Source organism: Sinohyriopsis cumingii, chromosome 16 (assembly GCF_028554795.1).
Source record: "Sinohyriopsis cumingii isolate HCF-2022 chromosome 16, ASM2855479v2, whole genome shotgun sequence".
In the NCBI taxonomy this organism is placed as follows: Eukaryota; Metazoa; Mollusca; class Bivalvia; order Unionida; family Unionidae; genus Sinohyriopsis; species Sinohyriopsis cumingii.
Window position 1 is genome coordinate 26,355,379 of NC_142976.1, and position 24,832 is coordinate 26,380,210.

General features: G+C 35.1%; 1 protein-coding gene across 5 annotated transcripts in view; it reads right to left on the bottom strand.

Moving 5' to 3' along the window:
* Positions 1–11,272: 11,272 nt before the first annotated feature.
* Positions 11,273–24,832, bottom strand: part of LOC149780109 (E3 ubiquitin-protein ligase TRAF7-like) — a 76,029-nt gene continuing 62,469 nt past the window's right edge. For 2 of the 5 annotated variants that reach the window (XM_089936881.1, XM_089936879.1), the window contains 4 exons: positions 24,107–24,255; positions 17,899–18,018; positions 13,823–15,538; positions 11,273–13,698 (listed from right to left, as the gene is read on the bottom strand). In XM_089936881.1, the coding sequence (XP_089793007.1) occupies positions 15,491–15,538; positions 17,899–18,018; positions 24,107–24,255 (317 nt within the window). In that variant the 3' untranslated portion in view covers positions 11,273–13,698; positions 13,823–15,490. Of the gene's footprint in view, positions 13,699–13,822; positions 15,539–17,898; positions 18,019–24,106; positions 24,256–24,832 lie in introns of those variants that run through there. The other 3 variants (XM_089936883.1, XM_089936880.1, XM_089936882.1) reach the window with 2 other exon arrangements.

Below are 24,832 nucleotides of genomic sequence, written 5' to 3' on the forward strand. Positions count from 1 at the left end.
TAAATGCAGTCTCTTTATGGGGATTTAAACCTTCGCCAATTTATGGACTAGAGAAATAATCTAAGAGGGAATATGCAACCCTTCTGTATAGATAATGCTGCAAGCTTTCATTATTTGAAAAATTGATATGAAGAGAAGTGAAATGTTATTTAAGGATCTGAAGATTTAATGACTTTAGCCAATGTTTCATTGATCTCTTATCTTTTACTTGCATGTCTATTTTTAGCTCACATGGCCAAAAGACCAAGTGAGCTTATGATAGAGCCCTCTATCCAGCATGCATTAGTGTTTGAATTTATTGGGTGGGGGGCTTCTTGAATATTGATGGACCAATATCTATATAATTTGGCAGATTATGTTAATCCATCATATGATATGGCTACAATTATGAAAAATAAATTGCTTCTCAAAAACCTGCTCAGCAGAATTAGATCAATTTGACAGAAAGCAACCAAGGATAAGAACTTTAAACTTTATTGGAATGATGCAAATCCATCTTAAAATATAGCAATTGCTACTAAATTAATATTAAAATCTTGAAATTACTTTTCAACTGAATTTGACCACATTTGATGGAAAGGGGTTTCAAATTCGTAAAAATGATATTGATCTAAAACACAAAATTTGAAATAACTTCTCAAAACCTGCTAAAATTAAAATATTGACCCTATCTTTTTAAGGATTTAATATCTTTTTATCTTTTTTTCCTTTTAACTTCCATTTCATATACATTTTAAATAATTTTAGGACCTTTACTTTTTTATCTTTTATCTTATTTTAAGAGTATTAGTTTCTGTTTATTTAGAAGAATTTATCTTTTCAAAGTTTTTTCAGTTTTTGCCTTTACCTTTTGAATCTTTTGATTAGCAATAGAATGATGCCAGTAAGGTTTTATTCATCTAAATGTAATGGATTTTGCTTGATCATAGCCAGCAAACTTGCTGGAAAGGAGAGACATAGGTAGGGATGGAAGGATAGATAGATGCAAATTCTTTCCTTGAAATAATTTTAGATTTATACAATATTGCTCTGGCATTAAATATGACTGCATTGCTAAAGCTAGAAAAATATTCAGCTAAATAGAATTTGACCAACTTTGACAAAGCATTCCCGCATAAAGGCCTCTCATTCTTGGACAAATGATGCTGATGTGTATGTGGACTATTGGTCAGATATCAGATGATGTGTATATGGACTATTGGTCAGATATCAGATGATGTGTATATGGACTATTGGTCAGATATCAGATGATGTGTATATGGACTATTGGTCAGATACACTGGTCAACAGTGAAATCATTACTGACTTGAAAAGGCCCTAATCTGTAGTATTTTGGTGTGCCGAACACGAATATAACCGTGAAAAATTTGTATTGGCTCTCGTTTTGAAGATATTCATATACCTCATTTTCTATGTTTCACTGTGTAAATTTCTCCAGTAGGACTGCAGCAACATCCGGAATAATGATGTAACATTGCATAATACCATCATGCTCACATCATCCACAGTTGATTGCATCATTTTCTGATGCAATGCAATACTAATGCCATGCGGCTGCTGAAGTAAGTTGACGTCAGCAGTGTACTATACATGTGTAGGCCTATTATACTAATGCCAGGCGGCTGCTGAAGCTGACGTAAGCAGTGTACTATATAAAGCCCAATCAGATAGGTTCAGCATTTAAAATATTTTAGACGTTGTGCGAGACAGTTCAAGCTACTGTTACATAAAACTTATTATTTTATCCATTTACGTACAATAAAGAACAGTAATGCCTCGAAAGTGTGTTAATACCGCGGACAATTTTTGCTATATTTGTGGGGAAGTGACATTTGCCAACCAGAAGAAAAGTATCAATTCTCAAGTGAAGAAGGCATATCATCTTTACTTCGGATGCAAGGTTGGTGACCAAGACAAGCCTTGGGCTCCGCATATATGCTGTGCTACATGTACAACACAGCTTTCACAGTGGTTGAATTGCAAAAGGTCATCAATGCCGTTTGCAGTCCCAGTGGTGTGGAGGGAGCCAAGCAACCACCTAAATGACTGTTACTTCTGCTTGGTTCCTCCTCTTTCCGGCGGAATAACGAAGCGAAAGAAGTCGAGAATAGTCTACCCAAACATTCCGTCTGCATTGAGACCAGTTCCACATGGTGAGGGACTTCCTATTCCAGAACCTCCAGCAGAATATTCTCTTGATTCATCTGACGAAGACAAAGGTGAGTCGACCTGTTCTTCTCCTGGTCCATCAGCATGCAGTGATCCAGATTTTCACTGTGGTGCATCATCAACCCCACACAGAATAACACAGGAAGAACTAAATGACCTGATTCGTGATTTGGACTTATCAAAGAACAAGGCAGAATTGCTAGGATCAAGACTCCAACAATGGAATCTTCTAGAAGAAGATGTCACAATTACTGCATATCGAAAGCGCCACCAGCAATTGGAGCCTTTCTTCAGAAAGGAAAGTAATCTGATATTCTGTTCCGATATTGAGGGCCTCGTGAATGCTTTAAAAATCACTCATGACCCACAAGAATGGAGACTATTTGTGGACTCTTCGAAACTGAGTCTCAAGGCTGTGCTTTTGCACAATGGAAACATTCTTCCATCTATTCCAGTAGCGTATGCTGTCCACATGAAAGAGACATACGATAACTTAAGGCAGCTACTGAATTCCATTGAGTATAACAAGTACAGCTGGCACCTCTGTGGTGATTTGAAGGTAGTTGCCCTTTTAATGGGACTGCAGCAAGGATATACAAAATACATGTGTTTCTTATGCGAGTGGGATAGCCGAGCAAGGGAAATGCACTACATGAGGAAGGAATGGACTCACAGGCAGAATGTAGCCATTGGAGAGAAGAATATCCAACACCCAGCTCTGGTTGAGGCTCAGAAAATCTTGCTACCACCCCTTCACATCAAACTAGGTTTGATGAAGAACTTCGTGAAAGCCATTGACCGGACTTTGCCAGCATTCCGATACCTGCATGAAAAATTCCCTCGACTCAGCGAAGCAAAGATTAAAGAGGGAGTTTTTGTGGGTCCTCAGATTCGAGAGCTTTTCAAAGATGACCGGTTCAACAACTTGCTGGAAGGTGACGCGAAACAAGCATGGAATGCTTTTCGCCTAGTTTCTACAAACTTCCTCGGAAATGTTAGGGCAGAAAACTATAAGGAACTAGTAGAAGACATGTTGATGAAGTATAAGAAACTTGGCTGCAATATGTCTCTAAAGATTCACTTCCTTCATTCCCATTTGGATTTCTTTCCTAGCAACTGTGGTATTGTTAGTGATGAACACGGCGAACGTTTTCATCAAGATATCGCAACAATGGAACAAAGATAGCAGGGAAAATGGTCCACTACAATGCTGGCTGACTACTGCTGGACACTCCTCAGAGATGCTCCCGAACAGCTGTACAAGAGACAGGCGAAGAAATCTAAGATGTAGTCAATGACTTGATTTTTTATAGGTAGGCTATTACAGTTGACCTTTTACTATTGGAATGCATTTCGTTATGTAAACATTAATTTCTTGCAGATTACAAAAAAACTGGAGCCAATTTTGCAATTTGACTGTCATATTCGTGTTCAGCACATAAAAATTGATAAGAATTGACTAATTTTATTTCAGTAACATGACTTTTGTAAAAATTTGTTGTCCAGTGATATCAGATGATGTGTATATGGATCCCTATTGGTCAGATATCAGATGATGTGTATATGGACTATTGGTCAGATATCAGATGATGTGTATATGGACTATTGGTCAGATATCAGATGATGTGTATATGGATCCCTATTGGTCAGATATCAGATGATGTGTATATGGACTATTGGTCAGATATCAGATGATGTGTATATGGACTATTGGTCAGATATCAGATGATGTGTATATGGACTATTGGTCAGATATCAGATGATGTGTATATGGACTATTGGTCAGATATCAGATGATGTGTATATGGACTATTGGTCAGATATCAGATGAGCATTCTCAGGACAACTTGAGTCTTATGTTTCATATTTAACAATAAAAATTAGTTTGTATTTGCATATGATGCAGTTTAAATGTACATATTTAATTTTCTCTTTGCTGTGATATAAGTTTATTGTTTCTGTATGTTTGGTCCATGTGCATGACTCAGGACATTTAAATTTGTAATATCTATAATGTACTATAATATTATTATTGAATCATGTATAGTCCATCTTTTTCTTATTTTGTTTACTAATAAAGTGATGATTGGGTACCACTATAGAAGTAGGAAAGTGATGGATCACTGACTCCACCCATTTGTCAATCAAACTTAAACAGCTTGCAACTGACAGTCTTCTGACCACTGCTATTGCTGGCTAGGTATGAGTGATATGAATTTACCGCTGCTATTGCTGGCTAGGTATGAGTGATGAATTTACCTCTGCTATTGCTGGCTAGGTATGAGTGATATGAATTTACCACTGATATTGCTGGCTAGGTATGAGTGATATGAATTTACCACTGCTGTTGCTAGCTAGGTGTGAGTGATGAATTACCACTGCTATTGCTGGCTAGGTATGAGTGATATGAATTTACCACTGTTATTGCTAGCTAGGTGTGAGTGATATGAATTTACGCTTATAAATGTGGAGAATGGTCTGCTTATCATAGATTGAAACAACTCACAAGTACCATATACACTTGGTTGTAAGTTGAGACCAATTGCAGATGACACAGGCTAGATCTACCATTGCATAATATGCCAGCAGTTCATGGTCTATCCAGTTTGTTAGGAATAATTAATAGAACAAACAACACAGACCCTGATGTTCCTGCAGATCTGGGTCAATGTTGTTTGCAGATGGACTTATAATGGAGTATAAATGGCATATTGTTTACATTTTCATGAAAATTGGATGAAAGATTTTTAAGTTATAAAGAGCTGAAACTGTATAAATTGTCAGTTCCTTCTATTTGTCTGACTTGTTTGGGCAACCTTTTTGTCCAATCACTTGATTGTGTAATAGTTCGGACCTAGCTGGTGATTGAATCGTTTAAGCTTCTACGGAAATTGTGTCATTTGATATTTGATTGACAGATACAACTCTTGGTTGTGGAGACAAAGTTTACAGCCAGGTTGAAAGCTTGTCACGTGGCTTTTGAATCACCCCCAATGGCATCATAATTGTATGCAATGACAACATTTCTCAAGCTTGTCACATGGCTTTTGAATCACCTCCAATGGCATCATAATTGTATGCAATGACAACATTTCTCAAGCTTGTCACATGGCTTTTGAATCACCTCCAATGGCATCATAATTGTATGCAATGACAACATTTCTCAAGCTTGTCTTATGGCTTTTGAATCACCTCCAATGGCATCATAATTGTATGCAATGACAACATTTCTCAAGCTTGTCACATGGCTTTTGAATCACCTCCAACGGCATCATAATTGTATGCAGTGACATTTCTCAAGCTTGTCACATGGCTTTTGAATCACCTCCAACGGCATCATAATTGTATGCAATGACAACATTTCTCAAGCTTGTCACATAGCTTTTGAATCACCTCCAACGGCATCATAATTGTATGCAATGACAACATTTCTCAAGCTTGTCACATGGCTTTTGAATCACCTCCAATGGCATCATAATTGTATGCAATGACAACAATTCTCAAGCTTGTCACATGGCTTTTGAATCACCTCCAATGGCATCATAATTGTATGCAATGACAACATTTCTCAAGCTTGTCACATGGCTTTTGAATCACCTCCAATGGCATCATAATTGTATGCAATGACAACATTTCTCAAGCTTGTCTTATGGCTTTTGAATCACCTCCAATGGCATCATAATTGTATGCAATGACAACATTTCTCAAGCTTGTCACATGGCTTTTGAATCACCTCCAACGGCATCATAATTGTATGCAGTGACATTTCTCAAGCTTGTCACATGGCTTTTGAATCACCTCCAACGGCATCATAATTGTATGCAATGACAACATTTCTCAAGCTTGTCACATAGCTTTTGAATCACCTCCAATGGCATCATAATTGTATGCAATGACAACATTTCTCAAGCTTGTCACATGGCTTTTGAATCACCTCCAATGGCATCATAATTGTATGCAATGACAACATTTCTCAAGCTTGTCTTATGGCTTTTGAATCACCTCCAATGGCATCATAATTGTATGCAATGACAACATTTCTCAAGCTTGTCACATGGCTTTTGAATCACCTCCAACGGCATCATAATTGTATGCAGTGACATTTCTCAAGCTTGTCACATGGCTTTTGAATCACCTCCAACGGCATCATAATTGTATGCAATGACAACATTTCTCAAGCTTGTCACATAGCTTTTGAATCACCTCCAACGGCATCATAATTGTATGCAATGACAACATTTCTCAAGCTTGTCACATGGCTTTTGAATCACCTCCAATGGCATCATAATTGTATGCAATGACAACAATTCTCAAGCTTGTCACATGGCTTTTGAATCACCTCCAATGGCATCATAATTGTATGCAATGACAACATTTCTCAAGCTTGTCACATGGCTTTTGAATCACCTCCAATGGCATCATAATTGTATGCAATGACAACATTTCTCAAGCTTGTCTTATGGCTTTTGAATCACCTCCAATGGCATCATAATTGTATGCAATGACAACATTTCTCAAGCTTGTCACATGGCTTTTGAATCACCTCCAACGGCATCATAATTGTATGCAGTGACATTTCTCAAGCTTGTCACATGGCTTTTGAATCACCTCCAACGGCATCATAATTGTATGCAATGACAACATTTCTCAAGCTTGTCACATAGCTTTTGAATCACCTCCAACGGCATCATAATTGTATGCAATGACAACATTTCTCAAGCTTGTCACATGGCTTTTGAATCACCTCCAATGGCATCATAATTGTATGCAATGACAACAATTCTCAAGCTTGTCACATGGCTTTTGAATCACCTCCAATGGCATCATAATTGTATGCAATGACAACATTTCTCAAGCTTGTCACATGGCTTTTGAATCACCTCCAGTGGCATCATAATTGTATGCAATGACAACATTTCTCAAGCTTGTCACATGGCTTTTGAATCACCTCCAATGGCATCATAATTGTATGCAATGACAACATTTCTCAAGCTTGTCACATGGCTTTTGAATCACCTCCAACGGCATCATAATTGTATGCAGTGACATTTCTCAAGCTTGTCACATGGCTTTTGAATCACCTCCAACGGCATCATAATTGTATGCAATGACAACATTTCTCAAGCTTGTCACATAGCTTTTGAATCACCTCCAACGGCATCATAATTGTATGCAATGACAACATTTCTCAAGCTTGTCACATGGCTTTTGAATCACCTCCAATGGCATCATAATTGTATGCAATGACAACAATTCTCAAGCTTGTCACATGGCTTTTGAATCACCTCCAATGGCATCATAATTGTATGCAATGACAACATTTCTCAAGCTTGTCACATGGCTTTTGAATCACCTCCAATGGCATCATAATTGTATGCAATGACAACATTTCTCAAGCTTGTCACATGGCTTTGAAGCACCTCCAATAGCATCATAATTGACAACATTTCTCAGTTGTCATAACTTCAACATTTCTCATCAGTTTTCAAGAAATGTAATAAATATGGAGAATTTGTTTTACTTTAGGTATAGACTTTGCCATAATAATTCTTTTAATTTTTTTTTACATGAATCACCATGAAAATGTAGCTAGTATGTAGGTATTGGCAATCCATCAAGTGTATAAGACGAACCATAACATAATGCATATGAAATTCAGCACATACGAAATACATTAGATGAGTTTGTATATTAACATGCGTTATGAAGGATTTAAAAAAAAAATTATGATAGAAGAATTTTGCTTGTATAAAAAGCATGTATTTATTTTGTGTCACTTATACAAATTTAAATCTTTGAAGTTTATTTATCATATTAGACATAATCAAGTTAGAGGAGAAATAAAAATATTCTGAAATGTACCTTTTTTATTTGTTTATAATAATTTTAAAAATTCTTCATCCTCACCAGAAACAGTATATAACACTGACTGGAAACTCAGGAGAGCTGTCACTTTTTGCTGTTCTCTTTTGACATGCAAATGATGTTCCAAATGGTTGGTTGAGCAGTAATCAAAAGTGCAGCAGGTGAAATTGCCTTTGGGCCAGAAACCTGTGTTTACCTAGATAACAATTTGAAGTTAGCTGCAGCATTGTTCTGCTGAAATTTATTTTATACCTTTCCTGTTTAAATTAAGATTAAATATTTTGCTAGTATCAGCATGAAACAAACTTTTTCTGTCCATTGTGATATTGTGTAATTTTTGTATAGATTTTTATAGGTACTAATGAAGACAATGTTGGAGAAAAGATTTCGCTTTGTTTCTCTGCGCAATCCTTCATCTTCAATTTCAAAGTATGAGATTGGGTCAGTGAAATAAATTATTCAATATCAGTAGCAATGTACTTTTCAGTGTGTGAGAGTATATATATTTAAACTTTATTAATTCATCTTGGATACAAATTTTGTAAATTGGTTTACACAACCATTCATCTCTTTTATTCAATTATTGTGTTTAAAAGTCCAAATAAATTACACTTTATATCCTTAAATCTTTTGCCTATAAAATGATAACTTGATTATTTTGACAATGAAACTAAGAATAGATACATTTCTATTGTGTAATAGGTTATGACTCCTAAGCTTTCAACCTTATCAGATGATAAACTAAATGTTGACCATGTGACAAAGTTGTTCTGTACAATGGCAGAAGTTATAATCTGGAATTGTGGTTCAACACTCTCTCCCCCTCCATCATTTCAATAGCCTCTCTTATTTTCCTCCTCAGGGTATTATTTTCTCTACCAAGTACTTTGATGTTATCCCATGAGATAGTATGTCCTGATTGTTTGCAATGTTCACCAACTGCAATCAGGGTATTCTCTATTGGTGTATAAGTGTTCTTCAGCTCTTTCCACAATGACAGCAGCTGTTGAACATTGCAAACAATTAGGGTATACTATTTTGTGGGATTACATCAGAGTACTCAGTAGAGAGAATAATACCCCGAGGAGGAAAACAAGCTTTTGAAATTATAGTGGAGGAGCCAGTGTTGGTACTGTACGGCTATTTAGAGTTCCCGGGCCCCTGTAAGTTCATTTAAGTCCTTACCACAGGAAAGAAATCTCTTGAGTACTTTCATAGTTGTAAGTTTAGACTGGCAAGTCATATTTTGCAAGATTTTTACCAAGTAGACCAATTTAAGCATGGTATTTCTCCTAATAGAAGGAAACAAAATAAGTAAATCTAAATTAAAGACTGCTTGCTTTTTGATGTAACTCATCTGTACTGAAAGCTTGTGGCTATAGCCTATTTAAATACTTATGAAATAAAGTACATAATACTTTGTCATTACTGCCAGTTTTGTTTTTAAATCTTTGAAGAGCTTTGAAGGCAAAGGTTATTTGAGATAAAACTTCCATTTTCTAGAGCAGTTATATGCTAAAATAAAGCATAATCTTGATTTTGTATACAAGGTACTGAATACGTTTTTGCAGTCTTGTATCAAGGAATATGCTTCTCTTTGATCTAGCATTTAGGCAATCTTGATTCTGGTCATATGAGATCACTGGCCAAAGCTAAATTGTTATCAAGGTTTATTCTCACTGCTAGAAATAAGGAAAGTTTGCCTTTTGACATAATAAGATTCTTGTTTTTTTTAATAAATGTTAATTGATATTGATAACAGCAGGGGGCCCCGAGTGGCCGAGTGGTCTAAAGCGCTCTCCATTACGGATCACTGCCATCTCACCTCTGTCTGCGTAGGTTCAAGTCTCGGATTCAGCCAATGTGGGTATGTGAGAAAGCTTGCCAGTAGCTTCTCGAGGGTCGGTGGTTCTTTCTGGGGATTTCCTGGGTTCTTCCTCCACCATTAATACTGGCCGCCATGTATAGCCTATCGTGTGCTGAAAAATGGCGTTAAACCCTACAACAACAACAATAACAGCATCTTATAATCATGATGAATATCCAGTCAATAAGAAATCATGCTAACTAGTATTTATATTTTTTGAAAATTGTAGTTAAATTTGATACCTGCAAGATTGTTCCAAGTTTCTTTATTTTTGTATGAATACTATATATATATATATATATATATATATATATATATATATATATATATATATATATATATACTTATCAGTCTAGTTCACCTGCATCCAGATCTGAGATTACATAATGCAGTGGCAGATCTGGGTCTGTGCAGTTTGTTAGAAGTAATCAGTAGAACAAAAAACATAGACCCTAGTCTGATGGTGCATAATGTGGTGACAGAATATGGTCTATCTCGTGTGTAGCTGGACTTCGAATTCGGAGTATATACATTACCATATTTGAGGGTGTAATGACAATCAGAATTTTCTTTAGTTATGCTTCCTACAAAATGGAATGATAATAGCTGATATTTTTAATTAGAAATGATCATTATAGAGACATGCTTATTTCAAAGCAGTATTGATTTTTTTCAGAGGGGTCTTATCCAAGCCTTACGTTTCAGCCATATGTCTTACTTTTCATACTGTTGTCATAATGTGTGTGTGAGGTTAGGATTTTTAACATAGCTTTACAAAAACATCAGTCATGTTGCTACTGTGTCTACAATGGGTCAGTTATAGTGATATCTAGCACTGGGGCATCATGCTGCAGAAATGTAGCATAATGTCCCACCCAGTCACATTATCCTGACACCTGGCTGACTAACCCTATCCTCTTAATGCCGAGTGCCAAATGAGGCAGCTGTTAGTGTCATTTTCAGAAGTCTTAGGTATGACTCTGCCGGAGTTCAAACCCATGACCTCCTGCATCCAAGGTGGATGCTCTAACCACTAGGCCACCAGAGCAGTTTGTTGTCATAATGTAAAATTAGCCCTCATATTTTGATTTTCTGATGCATTTGTTAAATATAAGTATAGTACAGTATTAAATTTATGTTGTCAATTTATTGGTGTCCTTGAAATGTCTAAAACCAAATGTAATCCAAGTAGAATTTTGTCCATATGCCATGGATGCCCCCACCAATATAAGGCAATTCAAGGGCAAAGGTCTATGTGAAAAAAGGGCCACCACTTCATAAATGATTTCAAGATTTAGCTGCTTTATTAATAATAAAGACCACTGGTCCAAAATACACATCACAGTTAATTCATATAAACTAATAAATGTATATCAAATACATTTTAATGGATTTTGACTGGAACCTGAATCACAGACAGTCATTTTATAATGTTCTTCTTAGTATTAGATATAATTATGGAAAGTAGTCTGATTCATACAGTTATAAAATAAATTAAACAACTTGAATGCAGCACCTATTATCTATTCTTTCTATCTCTTTGTTTTAAAATGTGACATGTACAGACTGAAATGTTTGATGTTGATTGGTCATTCCCCATGAACAAGTCTTATTGTGAATAAAAAGTATTACATGGTCTTAACCTTCTATTGGGAGATATTTTCATGACTTCACCGATAAGAACAAACTCCATATCTTCCACATCTAACCCCTCATATCAGACACTATTTGAAATTTGGGACTAGAACACGGAGCAAATATTTTCCTTAAAGAGAGTGACATATTATTAATCGAGTAACTTTCAATATTCAAGAAAATTTAAAATATTTTTAGTGCTGAAACCTGCTTGAGTCATTAATGATAGCAAATAACCATTGATGACAACATTAAGATACTCTCATGAAATTGCCGAATCAAAATTTTATCACTAACTTCTTTAAGTACCCAAACTCAGCCAAAGCAATAACTTTTAAACTTGTGTTCCACATCAGCTATCCTCAAACGATGTTTGCATCAAATAGCATTGTTATGGATATGATCAATAAGCATTTTGAAAAAGTTAACACCTATGTTTTACACATCTAATATAATAATTGAAACAAAAACTTCCACACACTGTTAATGCTACACAAATGTTACCCAATCTATTGACAAAATTTTGTTAGAAATCAGTAAAATTCAAACTTTGACTAAATCCTAAATCTTTTTTATATAAAACCGCTGACAAAATTTAGTTTTAATCTATGAAGTCATTCAAATGTTTTCACATGAAAACTGAAGTGAAAAGTTCCAATTCAAACAGGGGCCAGAACTAAGAGATATTTTGACAGTAAATGGTGAAAATGAAACATGACCTATGTCTTTTTAATGTAAAGTCATATATCAAATAATTTCAATCCATCAAAGTTTCTAAATTGAAACAAAACTGAAAGGGAGAGGTTCTAAGTCAAACAGGGACATAACTCTTCAATGAAGATTTTGCCATAAAAAAGTGAAAATCAAACTTGACCTGGATATTTTCAATGTAAAGTCTAATTCCAATTTTTTTTGCAACCTAGAAAGTTACTGAGCAGAAATAGAACTTTGGATAGAATGATGATGCAATGGACAAACTGGGGCAATACTACATAAAAATAGTCACTTGCAGTGGGTCAAATAATCACATCAAAGTTTTATATCAAAATAATTTATTCACCCTCACAAGAATTCAGTGCAAGTCCATACAAGAAAATAGCTTTTTTTTGCACAACAATCACTTTAATTAGTGAACAATACTTGAATAGAGGTAAAATATTTGTGTACATGCATAAAAATCTAAGACACATATTATAAAAAAAAAATAGTCATATTATTAAGAGAATAAAATTAAAAAAGTTGAAACAACTGTGTTTGAAATATGCATGAATGTTGCGTTTCTTTTAGTTGCAACATGAAACTTGCCCACACAATTTTGGGGCAAATGAGAAATGAATATACAATAAGTAAACTAGTTCACTGATAGGAATCTTATACAGACTTGAAAAAAATAAAATTCTGCAAACAGTTTTAATTTTGTATGTAATCTGACAACATAGATCTGCAGATGATGCAGATCCTTATCTGCCATCACACAAAGTACCTTCAGATCTGGGTCTATCCAGTTTGTTAAGAGTAATCAGCAGAACAAACAACACTGACCCTGACCTGCTGCCACACTGTACGAGTAGAGATTATTTAGGATTAAAATATGTACATTTATTTTTAAATCTATTGATTTATCCTCAAATTTCAACAAAATTAACATCCAACAATATAAAACCGATTGTTGCATGGAAGTCTGCAAAATCAGCAGTATCCTCCATCCTCAAGTTGTTCTTGAGACCACAGTTTACACTCCATTACAACAAACATTGTGTATAATCCTTTTTACATGAATAAAAAGAGCTTGGCTGAGGCCACAAGGCTGCATTATATGTAAGTATGTCATCAAAGGGAATGGTTGGGCATATATGAACATGTTTAAAAAGGGCTTGATTGGAAGCTTAAGGACCAGGAGATTGCATTATATATGCATACAATGGGACTTGCTGGAACCAGATGGCTACATTAAATGTGTGTTGCAGACAGTGCTGACACTATGTGCATACTACCGGGGCCCATTACAAGCAACTAGAATGTTCCTTGCATTCTTGATTACGCAGAATAATCTATTGCTCATGTGAAATAGTCCCAAACCAATGTGTATCCAACAACAAGTGTGTTCAAATGGGATATAATTTTTTTTTATGTCTGAACAGCTGATGGTACATATCACACACCTCAAACTAGCTAGTGGTACATATCACACGCCTCAAATTAGCTGATGGTACATATCACACGCTTCAAACTAGCTGATGGTACATATCACACGCCTCAAACTAGCTGATGGTACATATCACACACCTCAAACTAGCTAGTGGTACATATCACACGCCTCAAACTAGCTAGTGTAGGCCAGATCATGTAAAAATCATGTAATTACAATGGAATGATACAAAATGGAAATGATTATAAAGACCTGCTTATACAATGCATCATGGAATTCAATTAATATAAAAAAAACATATAATAAAGCATGTGCCAGCACATCAGTTAATAAAAGATTCAGTTATCAGTTAATAAAAGATTCAGTTATTAGTTAATAAAAGATTCTGTTATCAGTTAATAAAAGATTCTGTTATTAGTTAATAAAGATTCTGTTATTAGTTAATAAAAGATTCAGTTATTAGTTAATAAAAGATTCAGTTATACAGTGGTCCCTCACTCTAAAGCTGTACAGTATACCACAATACCTGATATAACACACAGATGTTCAAGGATCCCATTATAGCAAACCTCAGTCTAGCACAATACCTGACATAACATGTGCATGGTAATAGATCCCCTTGTAACACCTCAGTATAATGATACTTGATATAACACATGCATGGTCATGGACACCATTACAGCACACCTCAGTATAACACAATACCTGATGTAACACATGCATGGTCATCAATTCCATTATGTTAGTTGAATTATATTCCATATAATGTACCCCAAAATAAAACACCCTTGCCTTTATCATGGTACACTTTTATTGCTTCCCTGAACATTGATATAGTGAGGGAATCTAAAAGGATGTTTTTGCAGGGCATCTGTATTTTGGGATCCCCGATATATATCTATGCTAAAATAATTTCTATAAGCTTTATTACATTTTGCCACACTTCCAACAACAATAAAACTAATATTCTTTCCAGCCCAGATGGTAAATGGAAATGTTACCATTGGGTTGTTAAATAAACTTTAGAGTTATTAAATTAAAAAATATGTTTGGTTCTTACTACACCAAGTAAGTAACATGTTCATATGTTTTCTCATTTACTCTTGTGAGATTATATTAAAGCATTTTTTATGCGATTTCATGTTAGCCATGCCCAGAAAAAACAAATTTCAGGAATCTTTAATAGCAGTCCAATTCAAAGTATTTTAGCTAAATATGTACAATTTAGATGGTCTGTTCCGTGGTGCTCTAACTTATAAACAGTTTGGTTAATAGGTAACTTATCATATCAGTTTAATCTCGTATCTTTTACACCATCTTTACAGCTCTGGTATTTTGTATTTCATCTATCAATATTTTGTTACTCATAAAAAGGCTTTCATCATGCATACCTCCTAATAACATCAAACAAAAGCGTAATATAAATTTAAGAATTATGCAAAGTTCTCAGTAAATTTTTTTATGGCAATGATATAGCTTATAAATTTCTCTGTACATAAGGCTGTGTTCCCATAGCTGAATTCAGTCCTTGTATCAATGCATTCCAATGTTTAAATCAGCTTTTGTTACCCACAGAGTGCAAAATGCATGTCTCTGTCCTCTCAAGTGGCAGTTCAACCAATCATCTAAGCATCCTGATGGGGCAGTTGATGAGATAGAAATAAGACATTCTTTCATAAATTTAAACAATGCTGACTGTAGGAGCTTGACCATTTCTTGGTGCCAGGAAAAACAGTTCTTCCCAAAAATTTGACTTAAATTGCAATGGGCAGAGAAAATAGTGTGTACTTCAGGTACTGTAAAGGTCATGTGTTGCAGGCAAATCCCATCTGCATTTGGAAGTGTCTGAAAACCTGAAGATAAAAAATGAAATGGTGAATGGCTTATGTAATATTTGTAGAGTCTAAATGTAATGAAACCACCTTAGACCAGCAATGTGGCCATTTATACAGGTGACCAGTATACAAAGGTTAAATAAGTATTAGAAGGTCCTGTTTTGAAACCAAAATACCTGTACATCTACAAACAAGGCTGGGCTACCAACAAAAATTCAGACTACAGCGGAGAATAGGCAATAGAGAAGGCAAGACTATAGAGGAGGCCAGGAGTAGAACTACAGAGGAGGCCAGAATGCTATTGAGACAGACCTACAGAGAATACCTAATGGGATACAGGAGGCCAGAATACTGAGACAAAACTTTAGAGAATGCCTATTAGGATACAGACTATGCAAGGGTACTAAGGTGGCAGAGCTGCAGAGAAGGTCAGGTTACAAAGGAGACAGGGCTATAGTGGAAGCTAGACTATAGAGAAAGCTGCACCACACAGAAGACTATGCCACTGAGGAAGCTGGGTTGCACAGCAGGCAGGGCTACAGGAGGCCATTCTAATGATGAGGCTGGATTACAGAGGTACTATTTTATGAACGTTTCATATCACATATTCAGACTACTTTCAAAATTTTGTTCAGTACACTGTGTAACACACTATCATGTCAGATTTTCTGTGATCATTTCAAATTCCACTTTGCACAAGCTCTTCAAACTACCATATTTATCCTTATCAAACAACTTGACAAATATTTAGTTTGATGACATCAAGCTATGCAGTCCAATATTCTTTAATCCTAAAATATTACAAGCAACATGTCATCTGACCTGGAGGAAACTGTAACTGAAATTACAAATGTCTACTGAATGCAAACAAGGGGTGAATTATTTATTTTGTCATTTCACCCAGATTCGAGGTTGTCACCAGAAACAATTCACTGTTATTTAATTTTTACTTGGTTTCTATTATTTCTCTTAATGTCAAAAAGTCTCCAATATATATATATATATTAAATTTTGCCAATGTACTTAAAATTCCCAGTGGCCAGACAGACTGGCTACTCCTGTTTTGCTCCAGTCCACAATGAAATTAGCTGGCATTGGACCAGAGGGCTGGAAGCAATTTCACATGCTGATGGCCATGCTGATAATAAATTGGCACCATTTTTATTTAGGACATCATTACAAGTCTTTTGATTAAAACTCCATGCCAGTATGACCATTTGTTCAGAAGGGTAGTGACAACAAGACTGTAAAGATGGCCCAGATGCATGACTGGCATAATTTCATTTATTACCAAATAGATATCACAAGCTAATATAACTTTCCATTGAAGAGGTGTAGTGATAACAAGATTTTCAAAATGGCCACTATGGTAGCCATATTGAACATTGGATCAGAACCATTTTTAATTTAGGACCAACTAGGCTTCTTAAGAAGTCTTCCAGCAAAAACACCAATCCAATATGACTTTCTGTTTTTGGAGTAACAATAACAAGATTTCAAGAAGCCTGCTGCAGTGGCCATATTGAACTAGATAGCATAAGAAAGCTTTCAGTGAAAACCTAATGTTGATATGACCATTCATTCAGGAGAAGTAGTGATAACAAGATTCTCAAGATGGCAACTGTGGTGCCTATACTGAATGTCTGAGCAGCACCATTTTTTATTTTAGGACCAAAGCAGACAACAAAAAAGTCTTTCATTAAAATCCCCATGTTGATCTGACCATCCATTTAGGAGGTGTACAAAAATAATTGGATTTTTAAGATGTGGTGGCCATATCAGATGTGCTACCAGTACCATATTAATTTAGAAACTACATCATTAGAAATATTATTGCCAAAACCCCATGTTAATGTGACTTTTAATTCAGAAGGAGTTAGCAATAACAAGATTTTCAAGATGGCTCCTGTGATGGCCATATCACATATGCACCATTTTCAGTTACAAATTAGATATCATAAAAAATATTTTAGTGAAAACTCCATGTTGATAAGACCATCCATTCAGAAGGATTAGAGATAACAAGATTTTCAAGATGGCTACTCTGGTGGCCATATTGGATGTCTGAGAAGAGCAATTTTCATTTAGGACCAACGAAACCATAGGATGAATATATGTGTTGAGTTTCATGGCAATCCTCCAAGTGGTTTAGGTGGATTAGCAATAACAAACTTTACCTAATGGATGGATGGACGACTGACCATCCTATAAACATTCCTCGTTTATGACCAGTCAAGCTTAACATTTAATACTGATGCCTTTAACAACACTGCTATCCCAGTAATACAATTATAAATCTCACTTATTTAAGGTAGAACAAAAGTCAGGATTCTGCTGAGATTTACTTCTGGATGAATAAGAACTGATAAAGTGCTTACCTTTATTTCTGAGTCGGCTGATCCTGACATTAAGTAATCTCCAATCAATATCAGGGCATTGACACTACCTTCATGGCGCTGTAGTGTCTGGATGGGGAGGAAATTCTCAAGGTTCCAAATCTACAGTCACAGAATTACAACAATATATGTAATTATTGTCCTTCAAACTACTGGGAATTATTTATTGCAAATGTACGTATACATCTTTATAAGTATAACATTGTGTTGAATATACATTCTGCTCATTTCAAAACATTAAATTGTAAAAGATTTATGCATGATCCTGGATTTCTTCCTTAAACTTCTTGTTGTTGTTGTTGTTGTGGGGTTTAACGCCATATTTCAGCACATGATAGGCTATGCAAGGCGGCCAGTATTAATAGTGGAGGAAGAACCCGGGAAAACGCTGGGAAGAACCACCAACCCACGAGAAGCAACCAGCGAGCTTTCTCACATACCCACATCTTCCTAAAACTAATGGATGTGATAACATTCGGAATTTAAAAAGCTTTTTTAGACAAAAGAAAACAAAATCATGTGTAATTTATGATAAAGTTGACATGTAGGAACTCAATTTACAAAAAGAAAAATTTGAATTGTAAACAATAATATATTTAATGGATGAAAATCTTCTGATAAAATGAACTGAAAGGATATTCATAAAAGCAACAGCAACCGCAGCCAAGTTGTATGTATGCATGTATTAGTATTTTATGGCATGTCAGCAAAAAAAACAACATGATTACCTTCTAAACTTGCTTATAAGACAAGTACAACTGCAAACTGCACAGACCCAGATCTGCTGGCACATAATGTGCCATCAGATCTGGGTCTACAGTTTGTTAGGAGTAATCAGAAGAACAAACAACAAAGACCCTGATCTGCAGGTGCATTACACAATGGCAGATCTGGATCTATGTTGTTTGCAGTGTGGCTTGACTTATAAGAGAGTATATACTGTAGATGCTGCTGATTAAAAGTAAAAAGGTAAATAAAGAACTCCAGAAAACACTTCAGGAAGACGAACTCTTTCAAAAATTTGAACATGATATGCTAGATGAAGAATGTAATAAAAAAGCTAAAAGTATAAAATCCTTACACTATAAGGTCAAAATTTGTTATATAAAGAGCTTTCCCTAATATTTACAAAATTTTCTCCAGTGGAATATCACTGTAAAGTTCCTTAATTGAGTTCACCTGAAAAAAATCCTGTCTCAAAGGGGGGGGGGGGGAGTTGATACTCCTGACAAGAAGGTGGTATGCATTTGGCTCAAGATTTACCCTTAAGGCGTTAGGCAAGATTAAGGTATGTGTGTCCTATATGTACAATACCATGTCATCTGAGTGATGCTGCTCTCCAGTGATAAATTTAATATCTCTGGAGTTTTCATTTCACATAATTTGCTGCGTATCAAGAAAACGACAATTTATATTATATTTAAAGACAGTATGTGGACTCTTCCATGTGGAAACAGGTAGCTCTGGATGCTTTATCTACCCTATCATAATCTGACAAGGCAGCCAACAGCAAAGAGTACTTTTTACAGAAATGTATATGCAAATTCTGTTTCTGTAAGATCTGGGATTTTAATGAGTTGTCAAATTTAAGATCATGCAAGACTTTGAGCAAAGGGAATGTAAAAAAAATTGATGAAATTTGTTTTATGATAGGTTTCAATGTAGTTCAAATAGTTTAGCATGGCTGTAATTTCTTCAGTACAAATTGGACGCTTCGTCTGTTAACCAGCTACAAATGGTGTCATGATTTTACAAAGGCAGTTTGAACCTTGTCACCATTGTTCAAACTGTATGATAGGGAGTTTTGACTTTACTCAAAAAAGGAACGGAAATGCTCAAAATGTTTTGAATTATGAAAGATCAAATATTATTTGGGGGGGGTTTGATAACAAAAGTGTTCATTTGGGACTATTGATATTTGCCATATCTAGAATTCACATGTTAGAATGAAGAATGAAATTTGGTTTCTGAGTTTACAAGGTATGGTGTAAAACATCATATGTGAGATTAAATGGAAAAAAAGATAGTTTAGTAGTATAGTGAAGTTCAAAAACATCCAAAGTCCCCAATCAAGCATCAACAGGTAAGATTTACACAGATTTTTACACAACTGAGCCATAATCAAGTTTAGATCTTATTAATGACCTGAATAATTGGATCAAGATCTCCTAAATTGCTCCTAATCTGGTGTTTGTCATGACTTGTATTAAATCCAAGATGTTTTGACATTTGTCCCAGAGGTATCTAACATGAGGAAGGAAAGTTTGTTTGTGGTTAAAAAATAAGCCCTCAAATTTTAGTCTCTTTCACAACAGGAATAAGACAACATGGAAGAGTTTAAACTTGAAACATTTAGCATATATTGTTTGCCTAATTGTGCACTGTTATGACTGACAATGTTCAGTCGATATGATTTCATTTTAGGATGCCCTTTATTTTGAAGTCATTTACCATGCATATGCCATCTGAGATCCCAAAATGGCATTCTTTGTATTACAATCATTAATAACCATGTTGCTTTCTGTAAGGGGCCACTGCAATATTAATGTCAAAATACAGCCATGTACCTAATGATAATTTGAAAAAATGGCAGCTGTATTAAGAATGTAACTTTTTGCCCCATCAGTTTGATTGTTCATAGAGGAATAGTTACATATAAATGTATCTTTCCAACCAATCATTCAAACAGCTGCTTTGTTTGAAGCAAACATAGAAGCATATTTCTGGAAATTAATCACAATTATTCTGCAGTAAAAAAAGGCCAATCTTTTGGGATCCCCATGTAAAGCTGTACCAAATGCCACTTTTTGCCGATTATTCCGATACCGTGTATAGCCGATTATTAAAAATGCCGATACCAATTATGAGACCAATTATTTCAAGAAACCGCCTGTTCTACAGTTAGTGAAAGCACTAGCATTTGATTGACAAGTAAACCAAGCCCTATTTTTGTTATAATTAACAATGTCTAAAATGGTTGCAGATTTATGTTAATAGTTCAAATGTGGTCTCAAGCTACCATACATGTGATACCTATTTCCCACATTTTATATCCCACCTTATTTCTTATTGTTAACTCATATATGCAAATAAAACTCTTTACTAAATAACATATATTCCGAATTAGTCTTTTGGGGGCACATATGCTCTGTGATATGTTTCTACGTTCTTTCTTTTAATTTAATGATGGTAGTCAATACTTATATATATGGTACACTAATGCCAGGTCAAGTTGACGTGTAAGTTTCATTGGTGGGAATGGAGATCATAATTTGCTTGTCAAGAAAAAATCTACAGCATTCAGTGATCATTCCTGGGATTTAGGAAGCAATTCACTAACAAGCAAAGTATGTAAAGCACAGTAAAAATAAATTTCTGAACTCTGGTTGATGGAGATGTGCTTTGTGAAGCTAACCATAAAAGGGAGGGGGCGTTTAATTCCTGAATGAGTGAAATCGACAGTCGCATTTTACGTCACTTATCTTACATTGCAAAGTATGATCACAGGGTTTTAGTATTAAAATGTCATTATCTAAATAAAGTTTCTTACAAAACTATTATTGGAAAATAATATACATAATATAGATTTGCTTAATACCTGATGTTTCTATTAAAAAAAGAGAGACTGTAGGAAAGTAGGTATTTTACATTGATAATGCATTTATTTCAGGTGACAACAGTTAGACCTATGCACTAACGGTGATGCGCAATGCAAAGACCATGGAAGTAGCGCAAAACAATCATGTAATGATTTATTTTGTAATATTATGGCTGTATTGCTTGTTGTCAATAAAGTAAAAACTATCCCATCTTTTTCAATTTTCATTGCCTATTACATTAATAGTCTTGGACAAATATTCACTACTTATTCTGGCGATATTTTTTGAAAATTGGCAACAAAATATTGAGATTGAAGATTTTTGTTTGGCAACAACTTTTTAAAAGCCAGGACCATCCCTGTAATGTGTATGCTGGAAGTTCAACAGCCACACGAGGCCTCATTGGCTGGTTGGCTGCTGTGATTAGGATGAGTGCATGAATGGTATTGATAATTTGTTGTGAGCAGACAATCAGCAAGCGTGTTAAAAAGTATTTACTTTTAAAAATATACTGTCTTTCAATTAACCCCAAATCAAATGTTTATTCCTTAATTTCCACTTTTTAATTCTGATTTAAAATTCAAACCATGTCAAGATGAATGTTATGATTAAATTTATATTTTGGAAATTTGTTTAAATCAGCACCGATTATTTCTGACGATACTGATTATACCGATTGTTCTAATAATCGGCCCGATTATGAGTATAACCGATTAATCGGTACAGCTTTAGATCCATGTAAACATTTAAAAGAAAAGAAGAGGTACCCTAGGAAATATACACTATTCCTGTCTGAGTCCAAGGTGTAAACAAGAGTGGAGTAAACAATGGAATGGCTTATGCTGTGGATAAATTGAAGGAAAAAACCAAACATTTAAAATACAAGATCTCATTATTATATGCTTTAAACTGGAACATATATCAGTTAGAAGAAATGTTTCAAAGTAATGCCCATGTCAGCAGGAAAGCCCAATTTGTGAACAGCAGATTCAAAGTCTGGTTTTAATTTAACCAACTAGAAAATAAATTCACAACTAGAGTACAGTGAACAGGACATTACATGCCTGGTCCATGTTTTACAATCCTCTATTGACTCTTGGGAAATTATGAACTGAGTATCAATGGTTCGATCAAGGTATGCAGTTGTGAACAAAATGTGAAACCAATTTTTTTCTTATGTGACTTATCATGTCTTTGACCATGGGCCTTTCACTCCTGCAAAATCAATGGATTAGGCTTTTACCCTAAGCGCAAACCATCCACAAAGTTTGGTAAAGGAACTTAGAATAAAAGTTAATGCCCACTTTTCTTTAAACCACAACGACCTTGACCTTTAATTTGTTGGCCCTGACTTTGGTCACAATATGCAGTTTTGAGCTAAACAATTACTGTATCTTCTAACTGGACTTAACAAAATTTTCAACTTAGACCTTTCAACCCTGAAATCAATAGACATCTTGCTCTCCCCAAATGCAAGCCATGCAAAAATTAGTCCACGTCTGTGACTCCGCATAAACCATATGTCTTCTTTCAATAATCTCAAAGGTACACAGTGTAAAACTAAAGCTATTGTGCAGAAAAAAAGGTGACAGGTAGATGTATAGAGTGACAGATAACACCATAACAATAAAAAATTTGCCTTTTGTGGGTCCCTGGGTGAGAGAGTGGTCTATCTCTGCATAGGTTCGAGTCTTGGCTCAGCCAATGTTGATATGTGAGAAGGCTTGACAGCCAATGTAGGTATGTGAGAAGGCTTGACAGCCAATGTAGGTATGTGAGAAGGCTTGACAGCCAATGTAGGTATGTGAGAAGGCTTGACAGCCAATGTAGGTATGTGAGAAGGCTTGACAGCCAATGTAGGTATGTGAGAAGGCTTGACAGTAGCTTCCCATGAGTTGATGGTTTTGCCCTGGCTCCTGGGTTATTCTTCGACTAAATATACTGGCCAGCATGCATGTGCTGAAAAATAGCATTAAACAAAAAAAAAAACAGCCTTTTGGATGATATGTATTAAAACCTTGCTGGACTGTCTTTTGAATGGACAGAGATACATATTTTTACATTCCAATGTTAACTTTGTACCAAACATCTGAAATTTGCAATCTGAAAGCAAAATTTGTTTTAAACAAATAATGTTAAATGCATGATTACTTATGGAAATATAATGGCTTCACTGTCAAAATGAGACTACTGGTATTTTTACCCCTTTGAAGCCTTTAATGGTGCCACATTATAACAGTTCCATTTACATCATCACTGTTGTGTGATGTTATAAAGATTGCATATATGGGATTAATACAATGTGAGCTTACAATTTTTTGAGGGTATTTGTAATTATTTTCTGTGAAGGTGAAACATTGAATTTTTAACTTAGAACACTATGTTTCATTTTTAAACTTATGGATATGCAAATAACATTTTTATGTCTTTATTTAGTTAAAAGTATATAATAAACAGGCTTTTCTTTTACAATGACTCGTGGGTTGACTTTAAAAAACATCATCCACTGCCCAAGGAATTTGTCCACACAAATATTGTGTAGTATAAATTGTATAACCCACACAAGGTGGATAACAGAAATGTGAATTCACCTGCACAGTACTGTCAATAGATGCTGTGAAGAGGAACCTTCCTGATGGGGAGACAACTACGCCATTAATTGTGCCAATGTGACCAGTCAGTGTCTGAACATGTTGCTGAGTGATGATATCAAAAATCTGCACATTCTGATTATAGGTCCCTATAAAAAAGAACAGAATTCGAGCCATGAAGACATGCAATTTTGTGTTGGCTTGTCAAACATTTCAATGCATGTCGGCCATTCATGACAACTGGATGATAATAAGCAGACATGTGAGTGGACACAGCAAACCCCAGAAGAACTGGATAGAGTGAAATCATTGATATTTTTTTTTTTAATTTCAGCAATGGGTTCATTTTTACCTTGTTTTCCTACTGGATGCATGCTTAAATCTGCAAGATCATTTCAACTTAAATGAGGAAAGAAAACCATAATCTCGCTCTTTCAAAATCTAGCTGTTTTGAAACCCTTTTCCACCCAACCATATTTGGGGCAAGCTCAAATTTCCCAAGGGTAAGTTCAATTTTCCAGCCAGCTTGCCTTAGGCAAGATCACTTTTATAAAAATTTTAAATCCCTGGTATAACTCAACATTTTATTATTGTAATATTTTTACTAATATAGTGAATTTGTGACATTTGCAACAATACTATGCACTCTGTATATGATGTGTTATTAGATGCAATGTCACTTCAAATACTGTAAAATGAACAATTTAGCAAATTTAGTTTACATGC